Source organism: Theropithecus gelada, chromosome 14 (genome assembly GCF_003255815.1).
Source record: "Theropithecus gelada isolate Dixy chromosome 14, Tgel_1.0, whole genome shotgun sequence".
NCBI lineage: Eukaryota > Metazoa > Chordata > Mammalia > Primates > Cercopithecidae > Theropithecus > Theropithecus gelada.
In genome coordinates, this window is record NC_037682.1 from 67,756,330 (window position 1) to 67,775,695 (window position 19,366).

The 19,366-nt window shown below is 45.8% G+C and overlaps 1 protein-coding gene and 1 long non-coding RNA gene across 2 annotated transcripts in view; one reads left to right on the forward strand and one right to left on the reverse strand.

The window, feature by feature from the left end:
* Positions 1 to 12,152: 12,152 nt before the first annotated feature.
* Positions 12,153 to 13,206, reverse strand: LOC112606602. Its single transcript, XR_003115661.1, has 2 exons — positions 12,861 to 13,206; positions 12,153 to 12,256 (listed from the first exon to the last, which is right to left on the reverse strand). It is a non-coding gene; the product is annotated as an uncharacterized LOC112606602 (long non-coding RNA).
* A 60-nt stretch (positions 13,207 to 13,266) lies between these two features.
* UVRAG (UV radiation resistance associated) overlaps positions 13,267 to 19,366 on the forward strand; it is a 330,830-nt gene continuing 324,730 nt past the window's right edge. The window contains exon 1 of the mRNA XM_025357265.1: positions 13,267 to 13,913. Within this exon, the coding sequence (XP_025213050.1) occupies positions 13,797 to 13,913 (117 nt within the window). The 5' untranslated portion in view covers positions 13,267 to 13,796. The remainder of the gene's footprint in view (positions 13,914 to 19,366) is intronic.

Consider the following 19,366-nt stretch of genomic DNA (forward strand, 5'->3'; position numbering starts at 1 on the left):
GGACAACCGGGTCCCAAATCCCAGAGGGATGCCCTCAGTGGTCTGACCAGAGCTGAGACCACCCTGGTTTTAAGCTGTGCATGGGGCAGGCAGGGGGACTCCAGTAGGTTCTGTGAACATTGCCTTGGGATGGGAGTTGTTATCTTGGGAGAAGGAACTGGAACCTCCTTTCCCCCGAAGACCTTCTGCCCTTGGGTGTAGTGGTGAGGGCTGCCCTTTGAGACTGAAGATGGTCAGTTCCATGATTCTGCCTGTGGTTCCCAGATATAGCCACAAGGGGGCACTGAAGATGGCTCTCAGGCATAGGCCACACAGCTGCTTAGGCTTGCTATCCACATTTTCTACATCTCTCCAGCTCCTACCCAGGCTAGAAGCTAGGGTGTTTCACAGATAAAGATATCTTTTAGGTCAAATTGGCTTATCCCATTGTTCAAATCTCCTGTTTCTTTGTTGGTCTTCTGCGTAGTTGTTCTATCCATTATTCAGAGCAGGGTATTGAATTCTCTAGCTGTTACTGATTTATGTCTCCCTCCAGTTCTGTCAGTTCTTCATGTGTTTTGGGACTCTGCCATTAGCTGCATGCATGTTTATAACATGTTTATATTATGTCTTCCTGATGAATCCACCCCTTATCATTATAAAATGCTGCTCTTTGTAGTAACAGTTTCTGTCCCAAAGTTTACTGTGTATAACTCTATTGGTACAGCCACCCCCACTCTCTTTTGTTCCTGTTTGCATGGAATGTCTTTTCTATCCTTTCCCTTTCAACTTATTTGTGTCTTTGAATATAAAGTGTGTCATAGACATAATAGTGTTGGATGTTTTTTATATCCACATTTCTACTCTTTGCCATATGATTGTTTAGTCTCTTTACATTTAATGTAATTATAAGGTGGAATTTACGTCTGTCATTTTGCTATTTGTTTTCTGTGTCTTATTTTTTTTATTCCTCTCTCTTTCCATTCCTGCCTTCTTGTGTGTTAGACAACTGTTTTCTAATACACTATTTTAATTATCTTGTTTCTGTATATTTTTTAGTTATTTTCTTAGTGGTCGGTTGACACTTTAGTCCAGATTAATACAAATTAAGATTAGCATCTTAATTTCCCCACCGTTTGGGCAGGGTAGCTTGAGAGAAAAGAGAGGCAGGCCATATGAGAATGGTATAGTGGGTTAAATAGTGGCCCACACAATATGTCCACATCCTAATCCCTTGAACCTGTGAATGTAGTCTTATTTGGAAAAAAGGGCCTTTGCAGATAAAATTAAGTTAAAGATTTCAAGATGAGGTAATACTGAATATCTAGATGGGACCCCAATTCAATGATAGGTGTTCTTAGAAGAACAGGCCAGGCGCAGTGGCTCATGGCTACAATTCCAATGCTTTGGGAGGCAAAGGCAGGAGAATCACTCGATCCCAGAAGTTTGAGACCAGCCTGGGCAATGTGGTGAGACCAGCCTGGCCAACATGGCAAAACCCCATCTCTACTAAAAATACAAAAATTAGCCAGGTGTGGTGACGCACACTGTAGTCCCAGCTACTTGGGAGGCTGAGGCACAAGAATTGTTTGAACCCAGCCGGGCACGGTGGCTCACACCTGTAATCCCAGCACTTTGGGAGGCTGAGGTGGGCAGATCACCTGAGGTCGGGAGTTCAAGACCAGTCTGACCAACATGGAGAAACCCCGTGTCTACTAAAAATACAAAATTAGCCAGGATGGTGTTGCACGCCTGTAATCCCAGCTACTCAGGAGGCTGAGGCAGGAGAATTGCTTGAACCTGGAAGGTGGAGGTTGCGGTGAGCCGAGATCTCGCCGAGCCGAGATCGCGCCATTGCACTCCAGCCTGGGCAACAAGAGGAAAAGTCCGTCTCAAAAAAAAAAAATTTGTTTGAACCCGGGAGGTGGAGGTTGCAGTGAGCAGAGATCGTGCCACTGCACTCCAGCCTGGGTGACAGAGCAATACTGTCTCAAAAAAGAAAAAAAAAAAAAAGGGCAGAGTTTGGAGTTGTGTAGGCACAAGCAAGGAACAAAGGAACACCTGGAGCCACCAGAATCTGGAAGGGGCATAGAAGGATTCTCTCCTCGAACCTTCTAAGAGAGCACAGCCCTCGATTTTGGACTTCTGGACTCCAGAACTGTGAGAGAATAAATTTATGTTTTAAGCCACCCAGTTTGTGTCTTAAACTAATACAGTGACTTTAATATATTTGCACCACCTGATAGAGAAGTTGGACCAGAGGACGACAACCTCTAGTCTTCTCACAAATCACATATTTCACTTTTCTTTCCATGGGGTGGACTGCAAGTTTGGAAGCCACTCTTCCCTATACTTCTGAAAGGGTGGAATATTTTCCCATTTAATGAGTTATAATGGGATCACGAGGAGGAGAAACGTGGGGACTTCCCCGACCCCCTGCTTCCACCACCATTTTTACAGCAAACTCATGCTTCATATATATATTTCAAACTTCTTTTTCATGTTCCTGTTTCCCTTCCTTGCAAACTCTTTTTCAAAATATTTTTTACCACTTTCCATTTAGGGAGTTTTGTTTCATATATTTTCATCTAATTTTTTTTTTTTTTTTTTTTTTTTTTTGAGACGGAGTCTCGCTCTGTCGCCCAGGCTGGAGTGCAGTGGCGCGATCTCGGCTCACTGCAAGCTCCACCTCCCGGGTTCACGCCATTCTCCCGCCTCAGCCTCCGAGTAGCTTGGGACTACAGGCGCCCGCCACCACACCCAGCTAGTTTTTTGTATTTTTAGTAGAGACGGGGTTTCACCATGTTAGCCAGGATGGTCTCGATCTCCTGACCTCGTGATCCACCCGCCTCGGCCTCCCAAAGTGCTGGGATTACAGGCTTGAGCCACCGCGCCCGGCCTCATCTAATTTTTTTTAATCATACATACACACAATTTTATTTCTTATGTTTTTTATGTATCATTAAATCACACTAACATATACCTTTAAAAGTTTCTTCTCTGAAATACCAAATGATTTTTGAGATTTATATTTACTTTTGATGAAAACTAATACATCAAAGTATTTTTCTTCTAATTAAACATGAACAGTATATTTTTTCATTCAATGTATATGATATAAAAATATATTCCAAAAAAAGTATGACTTCACTATATAAATTTATCGAAAATATATGCAGTAACACTATTTCATTAGAGGCAATAAAATGTAGGATTAACAACACTGGAGTTACACTGCTTTAGAATCCCAGCTCAATACTCAGAACATGTGACCTTGGGCAAGTAACATGACTACCTTCGCTTTCTAATCTCATAGCACTGTTGTGCCGATACACAAAAACTGCTTGTAACAATGCCTGGCACAATCCAAGCACTCAATAAATTATTGTTTTTTAAAATCTAAGTTTTAGGGAGTTGAGCCTGATCTCTCTCTCCTGCTACAGAACTCCACTGTGGTAGCCCCTCTTGAATAAAGTCTGCCCTACGCCCTACTCTTTTTTTTTTTTTTTTTTTTTTTTGACAGAGTTTTGCTCTTGTTGCCCAGGCTGGAATGCGATGGTATGATCTTGGCTCACCACAAATTCCACCTCACTGGTTCAAGTGATTCTCCTGCCTCAGCCTCCCGAGTAGCTGGGATTACAGGCACGCGCTACTATGCCTGGCTAATTTTGGTCAGGCTGGTCTCGAACTCCCGACCTCAGGCAATCCGCCTGCCTCGGTCTCCCAAAGTGCTGGAATTACAGGCGTGAGCCACACTTGGCCCCTACTGTTCTTAAATAAACGAATCTAAGTTTAATCAGCAAAATATTAGGATAAAAGTAAAATAAATAATTTTCATTTCGTTTACATGAAATAGATTACAATGAACATTACACAATTTTTAAGTCATTTCTTAGAAACAATCTCACAAAAATTTTCAAGTACAATATAAATAATTTTTTTCCTAAACTATTTGAGAGTAAGTTGTGGACATGATACCTCATCACACTCAACAAACAACAATGTTATTCTTTCTCTTTTTTTTGAAAGAGGGTCTTGCACTGTCACCCAGGCTAGAGTGCAACGGCACGATCACAGCTCACTGCAGCCTCCAGCTCCTGGGCTCAAGTGATCCTCCCACCTCAACCTCCCAAGTAGCTGGGATTACAGGCACGTGCCACCAGGCCTGGCCAATTTTTTATTTTTTATTTTTAGTGGAGATGACATCTCTTTCTCACAGGTCTTGAACTCCTGAGCTCAAGCAGTCCTGCCTTGGCCTCCCAAAGTGCTGAGATTACAGGCATGAGCTACCATGCATGGCCAAGAATGTTATCCTATATAACTACAATGAAACCATGAAGACCAAGAAATTAACATAAAAACATTGCTACAGTCTAATCCTCAGGCCCTATTCAGATTTCACCATTTGTCTTAATAGTGTCCATTCTGGCAAAAGGATCAAGTTCAGAGTCACGTATTATTTCGATCTTCTTTTTTTTTTTTTTTTTTTTTTTTGAGACGGAGTCTCGCTGTGTCACCCAGGCTGGAGTGCAGTGGCGCGATCTCGGCTCACTGCAAGCTCCACCTCCCGGGTTTACGCCATTCTCCTGCCTCAGCCTCCGAGTAGCTGGGACTACAGGCGCCCGCCACCACGCCCGGCTAGTTTTTTGTATTTTTTTTTTTAGTAGAGACGGGGTTTCACCATGTTAGCCAGGATGGTCTCGATCTCCTGACCTCGTGATCCACCCGCCTCGGCCTCCCAAAGTGCTGGGATTACAGGGTTGAGCCACCGCGCCCGGCCTTCGATCTTCTTTTATCTGAAACAGTCTTCCTTGACCATCATGACTTTGACAATCTTGAAGCTGACGGGCTGGGTACTCTTAGAATGCCATTCAGTTTTGTTTTGCCTGTTGTTTCCTTATGATTGATTCAGGTTATTTATCTTTGGCAGAAATATCACAGATGTGATGATGGGCTCTTCTCACCACATCCTATCAGGAAGCACATAATTTGAATTTGTCGTATTACTGATGATGGTTATGTTGATCACTTTTTTTTTTTTTTGAGACGGAGTCTCGCTCTGTCACCCAGGCTGGAGTGCAGTGGCCGGATCTCAGCTCACTGCAAGCTCCGCCTCCCGGGTTCACGCCATTCTCCGGCCTCAGCCTCCCAAGTAGCTGGGACTACAGGCGCCCACCACCTCGCCCGGCTAGTTTTTTGTATTTAATAGAGACGGGGTTTCACCGTGTTTGCCAGGATGGTCTCGATCTCCTGACCTCGTGATCCGCCCGTCTCGGCCTCCCAAAGTGCTGGGATTACAGGCTTGAGCCACCGCGCCCGGCTTGATCACTTTTAAGATGGTGACTTGCCACACTTTTCCACTGTAAAGTTACTCTTTTTTTGGTAGTTTGAGACTACACAAATATCTCCTTCCTTATTAAACATTTATTATAAAGACTCATGGATCCTATTTTATTCAATGGATTATAAGCCATTCTAACATTATTTATTCTGATGCTCAAACTGCCCCGGTTTTGGACAGTGAGAACCCCTTTGAACTGGCTTCTGTGTCCTTTTGATGTCATTTGTCCCATCATTTTGCTGAGGACTTCCTTATTTTCTGGCACAACTAGATGCCCCAGGATCATCTTTGGCTTTTTTTCTGGCCCAATCCTGGAATCAGCCACTTCTCCAAAGAGTCTTGATTCCTCCTAGTGGAGGACGGTATCTAGAAACCAAGATCTGGCCAGTCTTAATTTACGGACAACAGGGTTCATCCTAGTTCTCTCCCTTCTCATATTTATAACTAACTAGTCCTAAATAGTGTGTTCTAATGAATGCAGGAGCTATGGTGTGGGTGACAAAGTCCTGGCCTGAGGACCTGTGTTCACACCATCAATTTGCCCTAAGAACCATGTGATGGGTCATTTTAATTTCTGAGCCTTTTTTTAGGCATCTGTAAAACAGACAATAATACCCACTTCAGCCAGGCTTGGTGGCTTACTCTTGTAATCTCAGAACTTTGGAAGGCTGAGGTGGGTGGAGCACCTGAGGTGAGGAGTTTGAGACCAGCCTGGCCAAGATGGTAAAATTCTATCTCTACTAAAAATACAAAAATTACCTTAGTGTGGTGGGTCACACCTGTAGTCCCAGCTTCTTGGGAAGGAGAATTGCTTGAACTTGGGAGGTACAGGGAGGTGGAGGTTGCAGTGAGCCGAGATCGCGCCACTGCACTCTAGCCTGGGTGACAGAGTGAGACTGTCTCAAAAAATAAAATAAAACGAAGTAAATAATACCTACTTCACAGGATCCTGTGGGGATTGACCAGAGTAATGTATGTAAAACACTTAGCAAATGTTAGTTCCCTCTAGGTCCTAGGGAAACCTATAGACTCATAGAGGGGAATTGATTTGTCTAAAATCATGCAGTGAGTTAAGCTAAAGGTTCAGACTGGTCTCCAGCTGCCTACCCCGGGTGTGGAGTCTTTCAGCCACACCACTTTGCATCCAGGGTGTACCTTCTCAGGAACCCTGTGACGCTATGCCTGCCTGGGGAGTGGCTGACCAGTCAAAGAATCAGCCTAACAGGGAAATCAGACATCCCTCGAGTGCCTTTATTACCAGGAACTCAGCACATTTTTGTCCTAACTGTCCTCAAACTCAATGAAGAAATGTCACTATTTATCATCACCATTTTCACAGCTTTGCCCACCCCCGAATCCACTCAACACAGTAGCCAGAGTGACATTTCTGAAACATAAATTAGAGCATGTAACTCCCCTGCTTAAACCCCTTAGTCCATGAGCCTCAAAGAAATCCAGACTCCACTGTGGCCTACAATGCCCGGCAGGACCTGGCCCTGCCAGCGTCTCCGGCCTCATTCTGTGCCATCAGGGCTGGATTAGGACTTCAGAAGCTCTAAGCACCAAAAGATAGTGCTGCTTCTGCTGTATAAAATTACAAATAAGGGCCAGGTGCAGTGGCACACACCTGTAATCTCGGTCAGCATTTTGTAAGGCCAAGGTGGACAGATCACTTGAGCCCAGGAGTTCGAGACCAACCTGGGTAACATACCAAAAGCAATCTCTACAAACAATACAAAAATCAGCCAGGTGTGGTGGTGCGCTGTAGTCTCAGCTATTTGGGAGGATCGACTGAGCCTGGGAGGTTGAGGCTGCAGCGAATCATGATCACACCACTGTACTCGAGATGGGGTGACAGAGCAAGACCCTGTCTCAAAAATAAATAAATAAATAAAATTACCAATAAAAACAACACTAAACTGTTAAAGAAGCTGAAGGTGGTCTTTGGTTTGGTTTTGGTTTTGAAATACCAATTTCTTTCAAAAGTGTTCTCCTCTTCCTCCTCGGCACCGGCTGGCCTTCTCTTTGAGTTGCTGCAATGCTCCATGTGGTCCTTCACAGGCTGTTCCTCCTGTTCCTTTATCCAAACAGCTTCCTCTGCCCTCACTAACCTCCTTTGTCCAGTTAACTCCTACTCATCTTTCAGACCTCACTGTAAACATCAGTTCCCAAGGAAAGTTTTCTCTGGACAACTCTCAGTAAATCAGCTCCCTGGGTTAGATGTGCTTATTTCCCATATGTGTTACCCTTACTGGCCCACACATTCACAAGCTCCTGTGTTCACACTTGCATCTTTACAGTCGGTGGCAGTGGGAAAACCCCTGGAACTGAGGAAAGAGCGTTGGTCTTGGGGACGAAAGGCCCAACTCTTTGTCTTAGCTTTGCTACAAACTTTGTGTGAACTTAGGCAAGCTTATTTCCCCTTTCTGGGGGCTGTGTCTAGTCGGGAGGAATGGAGGCCCCCATGTGATCCAAACATTCACTTACTCAAGATTCATTCATTGACTTCATTCATTCAGCCATTTGCTAAATGAAGCTATGGAGCCTGTCCTCTGTGTTGGGATACTGGGGACTCAGATAAATCAAAAGCAGAGGTTCACAGCAGAGTGGGAGGGACAGATGTAGACTGCTCAGTATATGACTAGGCACACAGTTACACATACCGAAGAGAGGTCAGACAGCTGCTGTAGGAGCCCAGAGGAGGTAGCAGTTCGTTCAGACCTGGGAAGGCTTTCTTGAGAAAATGACCTTGCCGAGTTGGGAAAGAAGAAGGGAAAATGCTGTCTAGGCACGTGCCTGTCAGGGTTCTTGGGTATGTGCAGTTTCTTTGGGGAACTGCCTTTTTCTTTTACAATTCTCACCTGACTTCTGCAAGTGTCTCACTCTTCTAGTCCTGCCCCTTCAAAGCTACCCCTCCCCCAAGGGCTGCCTGAGCCATATTTCTAAGTGCTTTCTGTTGCCCAAGATGAAACTTACGTTCTTCGGCCTCGTAGTCAGGTTCTCCTCACCCGGCACTAGCTTCCTCTTCCAACCTCTTTGCCTGTTGCTCTCCCATGCAGCCTTTGTTTCAGCCATGTTAGACTCTGCTGCTGCCACATCCTCTGCCCCTGTGCCTTTGCTCATGCTGTTCCTCCTGTGTAGGATACTCTCCTCTCCTAGGAAGCCTTCCTGGACAACACGTGACAGTTAGCAACTTTCTCTTAGTGCTTCCACTGTACTTTATACACCATCTCTATTATTGTACTTACCACTTTGTACCGAATGAGCTGTGATCTCCTTTCAGTTAGGAATTCTATGCGCATCATTTTTTGAAACGTAGTGCCCAGGCTGGACACCTGGCAAAGGTCTGATGGGTGTTTGATTAGACAAGTAAGCGAATGGAAGAAAAAGGGCTCTGTTGAAAGGAAGGCGATAGATTTAACTCAATACAGTTTAAGACACTGAAAGACCCATCTGACCTGCCTGGCTCTTGTTTACCCAATGCATCAGGCCCATGAGGTGAGAGGAGGAAGTGGAGGCAAAATGGATTGGGGTAGGCTTAGCTTTTTGGCCTGGAAGCTGAATGTTTGACTTAAATACCCGACATGGTACTAATTGGCTGTTAAAACACGAGCTATTCCCGAGCTAAACCAGTCTAAACACCTATTGTTCATCTCCCAATCATCCTTTATAACTTTGGTGAAGCCTGCTCTGACCTTGCCCACCAGCTCCTGAAGAGTTGGTCACTCTTACTATTTGACCTTGGACCCCATTCTATCATTGCATATATATTGCATTTGGCCACCTTATAATCTGTGTCCTCTAAACTTGGATATATGTTTCTCTGGGGGATATACAGCACTACATAAATATTATAATAATTTAATTCTGTGATTTAAAATATTTTTACATTGAAACAAACAGCCATATTATGAAATAGGATCCCAATAATAAAAGAATTTTTAGGGCCAGGCACGGTGGCTCACGCCTGTAATCCCAGCACTTTGGGAGGCTGCGGCGGGTGGATCATTTGAGGTCAGGAGTTCGAGACCAGCCTGACCAACATGGTGAAATCCTGTCTCTACTAAAAATACAAAAAAAATTAACTGGGTGTGGTGGCGCATGCCTGTAGTCCCAGCTACTCGGGAGGCTGAGGCAGGAGAATCACTTGAACCCGGGAGGCACAGGTTGCAGTGAGCTGAGATAGCGCCACTGCACTCCAGCCTGAGTCACAGAGAGAGACTCTGTCTCAACAACAACAACAAAGTTTTTAGAATGAAATAGGACATATGAAAATAATGACAGCTAGTATTTATTAAAAATGTACTATCTTCAAGACAGTGTGTTAAATGCTTTACATTATCTTGAATACTTTGCAAGCAGCAGGCTTTTGAGTTCTTCCCAATGCCCCTAGGGATGAGAGTTCTAGTTCTCCTAGTGTTTGCGGCATTTGGGAAAAGTGGGAGACGGGTTGTTTACTTGAGCTCTGCATTTCCAGCACTGAGTTGCTAGCCTGTGCAAAGGTGAACCTCAGTAAAGGCTTGTGGAAAGAATGGATCCTGCTCTACGCTGGAATATCCTTTCCTCCCTCCCTCCTGACCTGGTGAACTCTTATTGGCCCTTCAATACCCTGTTTCAATGTCACCTTCACTGTGAAATCTGACTCTCAACTATTTTCTCTGGCTCCCACTGCCTTTGGGCTTCCCTCAGACCCAGCAGTGAGTAACTGGATGATCACTCTTTGTTTATTTTTGATGTGGAGTCTCACTCTATTGCCCAAGCTGGAGTACAGTGGCATAATCTTGACTCACAGTAGCCTCGACCTCCCCAGGCCCAGGTAATCCCCCCACCTTAGCGTTCTCAGTAGCTGGGACTATAGGTAAAAACTACATGCTGGGCTAATTTTTGTATTTTTTGTAGAGATAAGGTTTTGCCATGTTGTCCAGGCTGGTCCCAAATTCTTGGGCTCAAGCAATCTGCCCGCCTCAGCCTCCCAAAGTGCTAGGATTATAGTGTGAGCCACTGTGTCTGACCTACTCTTTGTTTACTGGACTCCCATATAAGGGGTTGGGCAGCTCCTCTAGGGATGGATCTCGGTCTGATTTCCCAGCATCTAGCAAAGAGCTTGATAAGAGAAGCCCTCAGTGTGCATTTATTGAATGAATGAAGTGATAAAGTTCAGAACTGATGCCCAAAGGAGAAAGAAGTGATTCTGTGTTCTTTCTCTAGGTCCATTTTCTTAACTGAGTTATGGCCCCCTAAAAGATATGTCCATGTTCTAACCCCTGGAACCTGTTAATATGACCTTATTTGGAAAAAAAAAGTATTTGCAGATGTAATGAATAATCTCAAGATAAAATCTGAATTATCTAGGTGGGCCCTAAATCTAAAGACAATTTTTTTTTTTGAGACGGAGTCTCGCTCTGTCATCCAGGCTGCAGTGCAGTGGCACGATCTTGACTCACTGCAACCTCCGCCTCCCGGGCTCAAGCAATTCTCTTGTCTTAGCTTTCTGAGTAGCTCGGATTATAGGCGCCGGCCTCCATGCCGGGCTGATTTTTGTATTTTCAGTAGAGATTGGGTTTCGTCATGTTGGCCAGGCTGGTCTCAAACTCCTGACCTCAAGTGACCCACCCACCTCAGCCTCTCAGAGTGCTGGGATTTCAGGCGTGAGTCATTGCGCCAGGGCCTAAAGACAATGTCTTCATAAAAGAAAGAAGAGGCGGCCAGCTGCAGTGGTTCATGCCTGTAATCCCAGCACTTTGGGAGGCCGAGGTGGGCAGATCACCTGAGGTTAGGAGTTCGAGACTAGCCCGACCAACATGAAGAAATCCTATCTCTACTAAAACTACAAAATTAGCCGGGCGTGGTGGCGCATGCCTGTAATCCCAGCTACTTGGGAGGATGAGGCAGGAGAATCACTTGAACCCATGAGGCGGAGGTTGCGGTGAGCCGAGATCATACCATTGCACTCTAGCCTGGGCAACAAGAGTGAAACTCCATCTCACACACATACACACACAGACATAGGAATAAGAGAAGCCCATGCAATGATGAAGGCAGAGATTGGAGTTATGCACCGCTAGCTAAGAAACTAGAGCCACCAGTAACTGGAATATGTAAGGAAGGATTCTCCCCTAGAGCCTTCTGAGAGAGCACAGCCCTCCTGACACCTTGATTTCAGGATCCTAAACTCCTGAACAGTGAGAGAATTTCTGTTGTTTCAAGATACCAGTTTGTGATAATGTGTTATGGCAGCCTCAGAAAACTAATACAGCTTAGAAACAGAAATGTGTTTTCTGTGAATTTCCCCCAGATCTTGGCACCACATGAGTTCAATCAGATAATATTTGGGATTTCCCAGTGACTCCTTTCTCAACAAACACCTGACCAAGCAACTCCTTTCTCAGCAAACACCTGACCCCACACCCCAGACTCCAGCCATGAGGAACCACTCAGTGTGTCAGAACAGGAGACGGTGTGACATCTTTGTGATCCAGCTCTGAGAAAAGATCCAGGGTGTTTTTCAGGCTTCTGAACACCCTGGAAAGATAGCATGCTTACATTTCGTTTAAAAAATTTAAAATGCAACTATTATATGCCAGGTCCTGTGTGGGCACTTTACATATGTTGATTTACTTTAATCCCTACAGCAACCCTACTACTATTTTAAAGCTGAGAGAGGTGAACTGACTTGTCTTGGGATACATAGCTCAAAGGTGGCAGAGCCAAGATTCCAAAGTGCCTGATTCCTATTATGTCTGACTCTAAAATATTATGTTCTTTCTGCTATGTTCATCCAGGTGGTGGAAAAATTCAGTCTGGGAGCAAAAAAAGGAAGATCAATATCCTGCAGAATGACTCATGCTATTTATTATAGAAGGAATTACTGGAGATGCTATCACTGTGGATCACAGAAGTCTTCATGGAAGAGGTGGCATTTGAGCTAGGCCTTCACTGGAAAAAAAAAAAAAAACATTTCCCGATTCTCTGTCAGGCACTGGGGATCCAGAGATTAATCAGACAAGGTCCTTTTGCTTGAGGAATTCACAGTATTGTGTGTATGTGGGAAGGATGGTGGCTGCTTGTGTGTGTTAAAAGACAATGTGGCCAGGCCCAGTGGCTCATGCCTGTAATCCCAACAGTTTGGGAGCCCGACGCTGGAGGATCGCTTGAGCCTGGGAGTTTGAGACTAGCCTAGGAAATATGGCCAGGACCCCATCTTTACAAAAAATTTAAAAATTAGCTGGGTGTGGTGGCATATGCCTGTATTCCCAGCTACTTAAGAGGCTTAGGTGGGAGGATCACTTGAGCCCAGGAGGTCGAGGCTGCAGTGAGCCGTGATTTTGCCACTGCACTCCAGCCCGGGCGAAAGAATGAGGCAGTGTTAAAAAAAAAAAAAAAAAGAAGAAGAAGAAAAAAAAAGGATAATCCAGACCTACGGTACGGTCAAAATTCCTAACTCAAGGTCCCAGAGAGGCTCAGAAGAAGGGACTCCTGCCCCAGCTAAGACTGATGGATAAGTAGCAAAGGCTTTCTAGGGACGGCATAAGCAGCCCACCTGAAGCGGTGAATCTGGCGTCCTGGGTGCCTGGCACACCTTGTAGCTCAGCGTACTAGTTAGTGGAGTGCGAGAAAGGGCGTGTACTTGTGGGTTGGAGTTGGTCACGAAAAAGCTGGTGGGACTGCCCAACGGTTCTCAGGTCCCAGTGCATCCTGCGTGGTGGCTATCCGCTGAACCATAAAGCATTCCTTTTCAATCCCTGCACGCTGATGAGAACGCCGGGAAAAGACTGCGCAAGGAGCCTGCCAAGGCAGACAAGTGATCGCCACCCAGCTGGCTTCCAAGCGGGTCCCCGCCCTCCACCGGAGGCCTGTTACCACGGCAACCAGCGAGGGCGGAAGTGGCTCAGAAGACCGATACTCCCTAATCAGGTGACTCTCCCGCCTCCTGCACGTGACACCGGAGCCCAGGCGCGCACTCTACCTAATCAAGACCCCACCCCTCTTTCCCTTTACTGACAATTGACAGCGACCTCGTGCAATGGCCCTCCCGCCTCCACCAGGACCCTCTGCCCGTTGGTAGTGAATGAACCAATTAGACTAGGAAAAAAAGAAGCAACGCCCCGGGTTTCATTCCGGCTTGACAGACGCAATTGAGGCCATCCTCGAGTCCCTCCGCCCCCAAGTTCAGTACGGCCAGCGATGGACAGACCTTCCACCCAATAGCACGCCCCTTTTCTGCCGTTGGGTCCCGCCCCTTGAGGGCTAAGCCAATGAGCGCGCCGGATCTCGGCGGGTGGAGGGGTTGCACTGCGGTAATATGGCTCTTCCTTAGCCAGCGGCGGCAGCGGCGGCGGCCACTGTGCGAACGGAACAGTCCTGCCTGTCGGGTGGCGGGTTTCTAGGCTGCAGGAGCTTGGCAGGTCGTGGCTAGGAGGCAGCGGCGGATGCCGGAGGGGCGGCCGCCTCGCCGCTTGGCGGCTCCTGGATCCAGATGAGCGCCTCCGCGTCGGTCGGGGGCCAGGTCCCCCCGCCACCCCCGGGCCCGGCCGCCGCGCTGCCTCCCGGTTCTGCCGCGCGGGCCCTGCATGTGGAGCTGCCGTCTCAGCAGGTAAGCCCGCGCGGGTCGCAGCGCTCGGGAGGGACCCGGGCAGGCCCGCGTGGAGAGCCTGCTGGCTCCGGGCTGACCCCACGAGCCGGGACACCCAGAGCAGGGACCCGGAGGGCTCGCGGGACTGAGGAAGACTGTCAGGAGATCTTGTACGGGGAGGGGTCCAGTGATGGCCGAACCTCCGGGAGATCCCGGAGTCCTAGGAGAATCCGGTTACAGGAGATGGGCTTGTGAGGGGACAAGCAGCCAGCCAGCGAAAGTCCCTGGGGCCCCAGCCCGAGGCCACCTCCCCCAACGCAAGGAGCCGGGGATTCCCCCGCGTAGACCATCTCCCTCGTTCCCACCGGGAGGGACCCGGGGAAGCCTCTGTGTCCCACGGGCCACAGCGAAAGCACTTTTTCTTTCTTTCCCCACCTGGCCGTCCCCGCTTACGGAGAAACCAGTTTGTACTCTTCGTGCAAGAGCCCTGGAGGAGACTTCAGGGTGTCTACCATTTGCTTTAATCTCCCTTGATTATTAAGTATTCGGCCTCTTTAGAGAAATGTATTTGAGACTTGGGGGTTTCCTTCCTAATTCTCCGAGTCTCAAGGAACGCATCTTAATAATTAGGAGGACTCTTTCCTTCTTCATTCCCTCCAGTGAGTCTCTGTGGAAGGAGGATTTGATGTATATATTCATGTGTTCATCCTTTAAGAAGGGCTTTGAGGACCTCTTGGCTCTGCCTTGTAGGGAGTTAAGAAGGGGGAAACACTGACTTTGCAGGTCTGACAAAACTCTTTGTTTTACTCACATATCTGTAGAGTACTTCCCTCCTTATATCGGTTGCCTTCCTTCTGTCCCCCTAGGGGAGATTTTGCAGGAGTCTTAGCATTAAAGAGACCTAAAGAAAGTACCTTTCACCCTCTCCCTTTATTCCTCCTTCCAAGAAGAGGATCTAGGAGAAACTATCATTTATTGAGAACTTACCGTGTTGGATTTGTGCAGAGGGCTCAGTGGCCATTAGTTCACTGAATTTTCACAACTCTGTGAGATAGCTGATTTTATTACCCCCATTTGGCAGTTGAAGAAACGGGCTTGTCCAGAGCCTTCCAGTTGGTAAGTGGTGGGACTGGGTTGCAGAATCCAGTGTCTGACTCTGCAGCCATGCACGTTCTTGAGACTTCGGCAGCCTTCCTCAACCACCTTTACACAGGACAGAGTGAGTTCCTTCATACACCCCTCCAACTTTTCATCAGCTGCCAGTGGGACTTAGGAAGGATTCACAAAGAGGAAGGGAGAGGTTGTGGGGGAGAGAGTGGTTGAAAAGTGAAATGGATTTGAATGCAGTAAAGGAGGCGGGGGCTAAAGGGAAGAGAAGAGTTGGAGATAATAACCACTGTGGTTGCCATTGAATAGGCAGACAGAAGAGCTTACAGTAGCAACGGCTTTTTGCGTGACTACTACCTACTACCGAAGAGGATTGAAAAGATACCATGTGCCCTGGTTTTGTGATGCTGTTGGCAGGGAATTTCTGAATAGTAGGAGTTTGAGGGTAGTGGGAGTTTGGATTGTATTGTGAGATACTGGAAGAGGGTAGAAGTCTGGCGGGAGACACGTCTCTGGAGTGAGCATTAATGTGAGTTTTTGTAGTGTAGGAGGTAGAGTGTGAGGGTGGATACTGGGAGAGGGAATAGGGAGCACCCTTAGAAACAGCCTGGAGAAGTCCTAAGGAGTTCAGGGGCCAAGAAGGGTTTAGTTTGGGGGAGCTTCGAGAGCATGTGGGATTAGGAAAGAGAAAGCATCATTTACTTCATAGAGCCTGTTCTCTGATAACAGTTCACAGTTTAACACTGGGAAAACTAATGCAAACAAACTGTTGATGGAATAATTTCAGCCTCATTTGTTAGTGTTTGTCAAATTTTTGGATAGGTGCCGAGGGATGTATAGTGGTTTAAGTGTACAGCTGAATGCTATATGAGTGCCGAGTATGCTATTTACAGCTTTCTGGGGGTGTCATCCTTGAATTCTTGGAAGGCAGCCTATATAACAAAGCACTTTTACTTTTGCAGTTGACATTAATTTAGCTTTTGGGGTCAAAAGGCTCAGGTTTTTAGTGTATAAATAGTATCAATAAAATTTTGTTGAAGTTTTATCTGTATATAGTTAAGTGCACAGATTATTAGTATTCAGTTGATGAATTGTCACCAAGGGAACAGTTATGTAAGCACTACCCAGATTAAGAAATACAAAATTTTGGCTGGGTGCAGTGGCTCATGCCTGTAATCCTAGCACTTTGGGAGGCTGAGGTGGGGGGATCACTTGAGGCCAGAAGTTTGAGAACAGCCTGGCCAACTTGGCGAAACCCTGTCTCTACTAAAAATACAAAAATAAAATAAAATAAAAAAAATAGCCAGATGTGGTGGTGCACATTTGTAATCCCAGCTACTTGGGAGGCTGAAGCAGGAGAATCGCTTGAACCTGGGAGGCGCAGGTTGCCGTGAGCCGAGATTGTGCCACTGCACTCCAGCCTGGGTGACAGAGTGAGACTCTGTCTTTAAAAAAAAAACAAAAAAACTCCAAAGTTATTGACATCCTGGAAGTCCTCCTTATGTTCTCTCCCATCTCTACTTTTCCTTTTTCTCTAAAGGAACTACTTTTCTGATTTCTAATGTAAAAGATCAGTTTTTGCCTGTTCTTGAGCTTTGTGTAAATGGAGTTGTGCAAACTGTATTTTTTTGTGTCTGGTTTCTTTTACTCAGTATTGTTAGAGTCATGGAGTATCTGTGTATGTCTAATTTTTTTTTTTTTTTAAGCATTTCTTTGTTGTCTTTTTTTGCTTTTACAAAATTTCAAAGGTTTAGATAAATTGGAATGTCAATTGTTAACTTTCCTTTAAATAATACTTCCAAACCATACATTTTAATACATCCCATACTAGTTAGCAAGGTATCTTTTTTTTTTTTTTTTTTTTTTTGAGACGGAGTCTAGCTCTGTTGCCCAGGCTGGAGTGCAGTGGTACGATCTCTGCTGATTGCAACCTCTGCCTCCTGGGTTCAAGTGGTTCACCTGCCTCAGCCTCCCAAGTACCTGGGATTACAAGCGTCTGCCACCACACCCAGCTAATTTTTGTATTTTTAGTAGAGGCAGGGTTTCACTGTGTTGGCCAGGCTGGTCTCGAACTCCTGACCTTGTGATCCTCCCGCCTCAGCCTCCCAAAGTGCTGGAATTACAAATGTGAGCCACTGTGCCTGGCAGATATCAATATTTCTAAACAAATAAACCCTGTTGGTTTAAGATTTCTATGATAAAGTTATCTCAAAGCATAGGTTCAGTGGCTCCAGCCTTCTTCTAAGATGGGGTTTGTCAACCTTGGGACTGTTGACATTTTGGAATGAAGATGGACGTTACATGTTTAGCCACATCCCAAGATATCAGCAGGACCTCCCCAGTCCTGACAATCAAAAATGAGTTCAGACATGGCCAAATGTTTCTTAGGGGGCAAAACTACCCCTAGTTGAGAACCACCTTTCTACGGTGTATTTTCATTTTAGGATAGAGAATAGTATCCTTATTATTATCGACTCATTTATTCCAGTCTTCATTAAGTCCTGTTGATTCTAGAAGTGGCTGTAATGTTTAAAAAGTTAACACTGCAAACACCTGAACTTTTCCATGTATGAGTGCTAACTATAGTCCGAATCAGCCCCTTGACAGTGTCAGATGGGACTACTACTTAATTTTGTCTCCTTTTGCTTCTGTGTGATCCTACTTTACTGTAATTTGAGCAAGAACTAGTCACACTTTTTTTTTTTTTTTTTTAAAACACTTTCTTTGTTTGTTTGTTTGTTTTTGATTTTTGAGATAGTTTTACTCTGGTCACCCAAGCTGGAATGCAGTGGTGCGATCTCCACTCACTGCAACCTGCCGCTCCTGGGTTCAAGTGATCCTCCCACCTTAGCCTTCCGCGTAGCTGGGACCACAGGCTGTGCCACCATGCCCAGCTAATTTTTGTATTTTTAATAGAGATAAGGTTTCACCATGTTGGCAGGCTGGTCTCAGGTGGTCTGCCTGCCTTGGTGTCCCAAAGTGCTGGGACTACAAGTGTGAACCACTGTGCCTGGCCCAAAACAAACTAGTTTTTAGAAAGTTTTGTTTCTATTTTTGACCAAGCGCGGTGGCTCATGCCTGTAATACCAGCACTTTTTGAGGCCGAGGCAGGATGATCACTTGAGGTCAGGAGTTTGAGACCAACCTGGCCAATATAATGAAACCCTGTCTCTATTAAAAATAGAAAAATTAGCCAGGTGTGGTGGCAGGTACCTGTAATCCCAGCTATTCAGGATGCTAAGGCAGGAGAATTGCTTGAACTTGGGAGGCAGAGGTTGCAGTGAGCTGAGATGGCACCATTGCACTCCAACCTGGGCGACGAGAGCAAAACTCTATCTAAAAAAAAGAATTATTTCTATTTTTTTATTTTTAATTTTTTTAGAGACAAGATCTTGCTCTGTTGCCCAGTCTGGAGTACAATGATGTGATAGATCATTGGCTCCCTGAGGCCTCAACCTCCTGAGATCAAGTGATTCTCTTGCCTCAACCTCCCGAGTATCTAGGACTACAGGCATGTTGCCACCATGCCCAGTTCATTTTTAAAATTTTTTCATAGAGATGGGGTCTTGCTGTGTTGCCCAGGCTAGTCTCAAACTCCTGGCCTCAAGAAATCCTTCTGCCATGGCCTCCCAAAGTGTGGGATTATAGTTGTGAGCCACTATGCCCAGCCAGAAAAGTTTTATATTTATAGAAAAATTGAGAAGATAGTACAGAAAGTTCCTATATACACCTAGTTTCACTTATTCACTTATTCTGGTTTATTTTATTTTGTTTATTTATTTTTGAGACAGAGTCTCACTCTGTCACCCAGGCTGGAGTGTAGTAGTGTGATCTCCGCTTACCACAACCTCTACCTTTCAGGTTCAAGCGATTCTCCTGCCTCTGCCTCCTGAGTAGCTGGGATTACAGGCATGAGCCACTGTGCCTGACTGATTTTTGTGTTTTTAGTAGAGATGAGGTTTTGCCATGTTGGCCAGGCTGGTCTTGAACTCCTGACCTCAGGTGATCCGCCCGCCTTGGCCTTCCAAAGTGCTGGGATTACAGGTGTGAGCCACCGCACCCGGCCTCACTTATTCTTAATATCTGCCTTGACATATGGTACATTTGTTAGAGTTAATGAACCAACGTTGGTATATTATTGACTAAAAAAATCCATAGTTTATTTAGATTTTCTTAGTTCTAAACAACTGTGGCCAGGCCTGGTGAGCACTTTGGGAAGGTGAGGCAGGAGGATCCCTTGAGCCTGGGAGGTCAAGGCTGCAGTGAGCCCTGATTGCACCACTGTACTCTAGCCTGGAAGACTGTGATTAAATGTGATTAACTATATATACAACATAAAATTTGCTGTTTAAATATTTTTTAAGTAT